At 46.4% G+C, this 7,500-nt stretch overlaps 1 protein-coding gene across 23 annotated transcripts in view; it reads right to left on the bottom strand.

Annotated features, from left to right (window-relative positions):
* Positions 1-7,500, bottom strand: part of pum (pumilio) — a 253,835-nt gene that overhangs the window by 222,761 nt on the left and 23,574 nt on the right. For all 23 annotated transcript variants that reach the window (XM_086541209.1, XM_086541253.1, XM_086541275.1 and 20 more), the window contains one exon: positions 7,328-7,486. In XM_086541209.1, the coding sequence (XP_086397335.1) occupies positions 7,328-7,486 (159 nt within the window). The remainder of the gene's footprint in view (positions 1-7,327; positions 7,487-7,500) is intronic.

Below are 7,500 nucleotides of genomic sequence, written 5' to 3'. Positions count from 1 at the left end.
TGTACCCAAGGTTACGTGGCGCGGGCATCGGTCTTACCCTCAGCGGAACCCTTTTGATTATGTTGTTGTTATTTATTTTCCAATGGGAGACACAAAACGCCACACATATCCTACGGTCCCTTGTGCAGGTCAGAGCGATGGCCTCAAGCACCTCAAGGTTCACTTTAACTCTTTATTTTGAGGAGAATGTCTACAAGAGTGTGTGGTCCTCCTCTTGCCTTCATTTTTCGCTTTGTATGTATTTGAGAGGGATCGCAAGAACTACAAGAACTCGAGTCATGCTAAACATATCCTTATCAACCGTTATTGCTTTTATCATGAGCTATATAATTATATTTTCATTTTTTATGGAACAGCCCATTAAACCAATTAAATCCTCGCCCAGCTAGACCATGAACGGCCTACCCTTTCCCGTCCAATTTACGACCTTAATTCTCACGTCACGGCCCTCGGATTGATTTTGCCTATAAAAAATTCTGCAACACATATATCAACCAGTCAGTGTGCCTTGCAACAATGCCTACCAATTCCCCCTCCTTTCCCATAGCCATACCCCCACCTCCATCGACCATTCTCTGTCCTGCAACATGTGCCCACACCGCCCTTCTCTTCTCTCCTCCCTTCTTCACTCCCACCGAACACGTGACTTGCAACACGTGGTCACTCGGCCAATGTGACTTGCAACACGTGGTCAACACCCCCTCCCTACCCACACACCCCACCGCGCGCAAGGTCCACGAGGGAGAGGCGCTTGACTATTGATCAGGCGTTACCATAGAGATTCATAATAATGACATTCACCTCGACGTTCCTCCTCCTCCTCCTCCTCCTGTTCTTCTTCTTCCTCCTCCAATTCTCTCCTCCTGTTTTTTTTTTTTTGTTTTTTTTCTTGTTATACTTCTTCCTCTTCTTTTTCTTTTCTTCCCCCTTTTTTTCTTCTTTTTTTTTCTTCTTCTCCTTCCTTCTCTCCCTATTTCTACCCCTTTACCCCTCTACCCCTGTGTGCGTATGTGCGTGCCTGTTAAACGAACGCGGGAGGGCGAGTGCCGTAGACTGTCACCTCATCACCTGTCGTCGCCCTCACTGACATGAGCGGCCGTAGTCTACTGGGAAACATTATAAACAAACAAACAAATGACAATCCTTGTGATGTGCATTTTACGCCCTTCCTTTTTCTTCACAGTCGCATAAGCCGAGAACGTAATAGAATATTAATAAACTGGTGATGCAAATATTTTAACTAATAATGATAACAATAACAATGATAATCATAACAGTAATTGCAACACGTGCAATAAAGATGATGACAACCATAATAATAAAAAAGCAACAGTTGGCTGTAGAGGTGGTAATACTGTAGAAAAAGTAGCAACACTAGTTGTAGTAGTAAAAGTAGTAAATATCTTGACAACCCAATCACATAATCCTGATAATAAATTACAACAATAATCTATCTTGCAATGTATACAAAAATGCATATACAAATATAAGAAAGTACAAGATTGCGTGCATCCAAAAAAAAACTATAGTGGTAAACACATTAGCAAACAAATAAAAATGCCAAAAACAAACTCGTACGTTCGCAACTGAGAAATAATTCCACCGCAAAAAAGATCAGAAAAAAAAATAACATGAAAATTTGTTACTGCGATCAAAGAAATTTACAAGCTACTGACAAGTCAATAGCAATACTTCTCCAGGGATTTTATTCTAGAGTCGCCTTTAAAATTGGAAGACCATTAGCGAGGGCGAAGAGGAGAAGAGGAGAAGAGGAGACAGAGAGAGAGAGAGAGAGAGAGAGAGAGAGAGAGAGAGAGAGAGAGAGAGAGAGAGGGAGAGGGAGAGGGAGAGGGAGAGGGAGAGGGAGAGGGAGAGGGAGAGGGAGAGGGAGAGGGAGAGGGAGAGGGAGAGGGAGAGGGAGAGGGAGAGGGAGAGGGAGAGAGAGGAGAGAGGAGAGGAGGGAGAGAGAGGAGAGAGAGAGGAGAGAGGAGAGGGAGAGAGGGGAGAGGGAGAGAGAGAGAGGGAGGGAGAGGGAGAGAGGGAGAGGGAGAGAGAGGAGAGAGGGAGGGAGGGGGAGGGGGGGGGGGAGGAGGGAAGGAGAGAGAGAGGGAGAGAGAGAGAGGGAGAGGGAGAAGGAGAGAGGGAGAGGGAGAGGGAGAGGGAGAGGGAGAGGGAGAGGGAGAAGGAGAGGGAGAGGGAGAGAGGGAGGGAGAAAAAGGGAGAGGGAGGGAGAGAGGGGGAGGGAGAGGGAGAGAGGGAGAGAGAGAGGGAGGGAGAGGGAGAGAGAGAGAGAGGAAGAGGGAGGGAGAGGGAGAGAGAGAGAGGAAGAGGGAGGGAGAGGGAGGGAGAGAGAGAGGAAGAGGGAGAGGGAGAGGGAGGGAGGGGGGGATGGAGGGAGGGAGAGAGAGAGAAAAGAGAGAGAAAAGAGAGAGAGGAGAGAGAAAAGAGAGAGAGGAGAGAGAAAAGAGAGAGAGGAGAGAGAAAAGAGAGAGAGGAGAGAAAGAAAGAGATAAAAAGAAAAAGAAAGAGAGAGGAGAAATAGAAAAAGAAAAAGAAAGAGAAAAAGTAAGAGAAAGAGAGAAAAAGAACAAGAGAGAAAAGGAAAGGGAAAGAAAGAAAAAGAAAGAGAAAAAGTAAGAGAAAGAGAGAAAAAGAACGAGAGAAAAGGAAAGGGAAAGAAAGAAAAATAAAGAGAAAGAGAGAAAAAGAGAAACGCAAACAGAAAGAGAAAAGGAAAGAGAAAGAGGGGAAATGAAAGAGAAAGAGAGAAAAAGAAAGAGAAAGAGAGAAAAAGAAAGAGAATGAGAGAAAAAGAAAGAGAAGGAGAGAAGGAGGGAGATACAAAAAGAGAGCAAGAGAAAATCCAAGAGAGAAATCAAGAGTAACAAAGACAGACTGACCGGCGATATCTAGAATTAACTGCAAGGCAGGAAACTTAGAAATCTTCGGAATCTTGCTGCTGGATCCGCTACACTGCTAAACAGAGCGCACGCTAAAAAAATCATACTAGTAAATAAATGCCCCCCCCCCCCCCCAAAAAAAAAAAAAAAAGTGAATTACGAAATATAGTTCCACATGACTAATCCGGGCCGGAAACGACATTTATACGTATCAAACCGAGATTTATTCCCCTTTCCCCTCCCTCGGTAACTGATCCAAACATCAGCATAATCAGCCAACAGCATGCATTTTCGGTTTGGAATAAAAAGTCGTCCTATCGGAAAACAATGTCGGTGTTTTTGCTATTAGATATAAACAAAAATCTGCATCGAAGATTTGTTTGTTATTTTGACATGACCGTTGAACCCGATGTTGCCTGCTTCTCCCTCTCCCTCTCTCATATTTCTCCCTCCCATTTTTTTCCTCCCTGCCCCTTTTCCCCTTCCCCCTCTCCCTTACATCTATTCCATAGAAAGAGATGGGGTGGGGGAGTACGACAGATCCATCTGCGATACCCCGATACCTTCAAAATGAACTCAATAACTTCTACACCGTGTCCCCACACAACTGGCTCCCCTCCTTTACCCCCACCCTAACCCCCATCATGGCAGAGGGGAAGCGAGGGTGGGCTCCTCTTGTAGGCTAATGCTTGCTCCTCTGCTCTCTCGTGCCTCCAGCTGCCTCCTGGATAGGCTCAGGCCAGGCCTATGCATCGTGGTAAAAGGAGGTCTCTTTCCCTCCCTTCTAATTCTTAACCTCACCTTTTCCCCCTCTCCATCCCCCTCCCAAATCCAAATTTCTTCTTTAGCTGTCCTTCATTTCTTCCCTGTACCCTGACGCCCCATGGGTACGATGATCCCCCCCTCTCTTTCTCTTTCTCTTTCTCTTTCTCTTTCTCTTTCTCTCTTTCTTTCTTTCTTTCTCTCTCTCCCTAACGCTCGCTCTCGCTAATGCTGTGTGTGGGGAAGGGAGGTGCTCGCGTGCAGGTGCGTCTACACCTGTGTGTTTACGTATGTGCTCGCATGCGTGAGCATGTGCATATTTGTTCTTGGGTAAGCATGCGAAGTAAAGGAAGGAATGGGAGCAAAATGACATCCTGGGGACGGGCGGAAAAGTTCAGTCCTTGGGATGGCTCGCACGCGGGAGCTCCATGAGTGATGGTCACTCGCCCACTCCCCCGATTAGGGGTGCTGTTGCTGGCGTCGCCTTCCGTGTGATGGCAAGGCCGCCCACCTGTTTACGCCGTTGCCATGGCAACCACCACGCCTCCTCTTTTAAACAGCGACTGCCTACACCCGGAGACAAGCCTCTATGTGTGCCCGCAAATACGCCTCCAACTACACTGTAATCAACACTGCAACTTGCCGCGCTCGGCTATGACGAGTGTTTTAAAATAAACATGCCGAGTTCCCTCCTGTATTGTAATTATGCACTGCCTAAATATCACGTAATTTTGTATTTAAGGGGGAGGGGCAAAAATACGAATATATGTAAAGTGACAAATCTAACAAAATCCAAATTACAAGCCGCAGGGACAGACATGGGATGCCAAGCCATTCCGAACCGTAGCCGCGCTTGCAATCAACCTGCAACAGCTTCTGCCACACGTGCTACTGACCGAAGTATCAAAGGCTCCCACGAGTAAACAAGTATCTTCCACCTGATGATTCTTCCAATTATTTCATCAGTCACCGCGGTTGAGAGAGAGGGAGAAAATGGAAGGGAGGGAGGGAGGGAGGGAGAGAATGGGAGGAGGAGGGGGAGATAAACGGATAGATAGATAGAGAGAGAGAAAGAGAGGGGGTGTCAATTAATCCTCCCAACGTTGCGGTTTCCCTCAGATAATCCCTGTTCAAATGTTCAAATGCAGAATACAAAAGAACGTTTGCAAACATAATGAAAAAAATACCCTCCCCCCTCTGGCGTTCTCAGATTAATAGATAACGAGTTTTGTCGTTTTAAGAAAAGGAGATGGAAGAAAGGGAGGAGGAATGGGGGAGGGGAGGGGAGGAAAAAAGGGGAAAGCCGGGGAAAGGAGGAGGCAGGAAAGGAAGGAAAGGGGTGAATGGGAAACTGGGAAAGGGAAGGGGATAGGGGCTAGAAGAGGGAGCAAGGGGAAGGAAAAAGAAAAGGAGAAGACAGAGGAGGGGAGGAAGGGGAACTGAAAAGTATAAGGGAAAGAAGGGAAAGGGTAATAAAGAAGGAGAAAATTAGGGGAATGAAGAAAGGAGAAAACGAAGGGAGGAAAGAGGGAAGGGGGAAGAGGGAGGGATGGGGGTGGGAGAAGGGGTAGGAGGAAAGGAGGTGCAAATAGGTCATTACGCACACAGGGTAATTATTCCCCCTTCCCCCCTCCCCCTGCTCCATTACCTCCGCCTAATTAAAAGCCTCACAACACGCCCTCGACAGCCTCACCTGATTGTCCTATTCAACAACAGCTTTGAGGGAGGGGGGAGTAAGGAAAGAGGGAGGAAGGGAAGGAGGGATGAAGAGCAAGAGACCGTGGATTAGGGAGAGGAAGGGAAAACGGCCAGTGGGGGTGGAATAATTATTTTCGTATCTTTAATCGACACCTATTTACACATGCCTCCCTATTCAACATGGCCGCTCCGTCGATTGCGGTCACGGCTGGGTACGCGGTAATCTTGCGGACATCTCGTCTGGAAGAAATTTGGGAATGAAGTTTGGGATAGAGAGAATGGGGGAAAGGGAAGAGGGAGGGAGAGGGGAGGATAGGAAAGAAGAGAATAGAGCTGGGGGAGGGAGCACGAGTAACAAGAGAAGGTTGAAAAATGGAGGGAGGGAAGGGAAGAGAGGGGAGGGAGGGAGGGAAGGAGGGATGGGGGGGAGGAAGAGTGATATAAAAAAAGAAAGAGAGAGAAAGAAAGCAGACCGACAGAAAAGAGGAAGACGAACGAAAAGAGAACATCGAACGCCATCATGTTTATTGCCTCAAAGCAAATGATATCAACAGCGAGCTACACGGCGTCCAGACCCAACCCAAGCATCACGCTCTGGACAGCGGCCTCAAGCAGCATCCTAACTCCTGATCAACCGATTCAGCGGAACACAAGCCTCACGCAGATTACATCAACATTAGAAAGGATGAACACAGTCAACAAAACTCAGGTTGTCCGTTCAATAACACTAAAGACAAGGGGGAGGGAGGGAGGGAGGGAGGGAGAAGCTAGTAGAGACAAACGTGAAACCAACTGACCGCCATGCGTGTGCAACATGGACAGTGGTCGAACACGCGCACGTAAACAAACACACATGCTCACACAAAAAGAAGAAAAAGAGTTATTGTCAGCCTTTATTACCCGCGATCCAAATGTAATTGCCGGACACTAATTCTCGGAACCGCGCGCTGTCAACTCGGTAAACTACTCTGCATCAGCTATGGCAGCCAATCAAAGTATATTCTTTAATTTATCCTCTCTTGCTCTGTCTGTCTGTCTGTTTCTGAGGTGGGTGGAGGGGGAAGGAGGGGAAGGGGGGGAAAGGGAGGGAGGGAGAGAAAGAGATAGAAAGTTGGTAATTCAGTTAAGTTGCAGTAATTCCAGTGCAAAAATCAGAATCGAAGTATAAAAAAGGAGGAAGAAGAAATCAAGAAAGGATGGAAAAAAAGTGGAGGCGGAGGAGGAGGAAAAGGTGAAGAAGGAGAAGTAGGAGGAGGAGGAGGAGGAGGAGGAGGAGGAGGAGGAGGAGGAGAAGCAGGAGGAGGAGAAGTAGGATGAGGATGAGGAGAAGAAGGAGAAGCAGGAGAAAGAGAAGAAGGAAAAGGAAGAGAAGAAGGAAAAATAGAAGAAGTAGAAGAAAAAGAAGAAGGAGGAGGAGTAAAAGGAGAAGCAGGAGAAAGAGAAGAAGTAGATGACGAAGACCATGGTGAAGGATGTAGAGGGAAAAATGACGAAGAAAAAGAAAATGACAAAAAAAAAAGAGCTGTGGAAGGAAGAGAATAATAGAAAAGGGGAAAAATAGTCAAAAACAACTTTCAATTGTCCGCAATGAGCCTTTAGCACGGCATTTCCCGGCTGGTCCCGCGCTACAGTGAGGATGAAACATTTCCTTGAGAGAGAAATAGATAGCTCGATTTCAGAAGCGAAATTTCAAAGACAGAGCCCACAAACAGTACAAAGTTCTGTCATCAGTATGGTATTCAAATGGGGAAAAAATGTGGGGATTATCATGTAAAAAAAACAAAAAACAAAATACAAAGCAACGAAAAAAAACAACAGTATAAAAGATGCAGGGATATCTAACCTCCTTATTCACAATCATAAAAAGGAGACAAAAAAATCAATAAATAAAGGTCACACACACACACAATAAAAAACAAAATAAAACTAACTAAATATAGAAAGAAAAAAGGGTCGTAAACACTCACATCGATGACAGAATCATCCCCGAGAGCCCATCTCTGCCCTTTCTGGTAGGCAAAGTCGTTGTCGTGATTAGGTCGTTGGCAAAAGTAATTAACCTGTTCATCGTCCTGAGACCGAGCGGGGGACCTGCCATACTCCATGTAAGGACCCGGGACCTGTAGCTGCAAGGGGGGGA

This window comes from Penaeus japonicus, unplaced genomic scaffold, assembly GCF_977035675.1.
Source record: "Penaeus japonicus unplaced genomic scaffold, GWHDUDI00000001_assembly GWHDUDI00000001, whole genome shotgun sequence".
Taxonomy (NCBI): Eukaryota; Metazoa; Arthropoda; class Malacostraca; order Decapoda; family Penaeidae; genus Penaeus; species Penaeus japonicus.
This window is presented reverse-complemented; position numbering and strand designations above follow the sequence as displayed.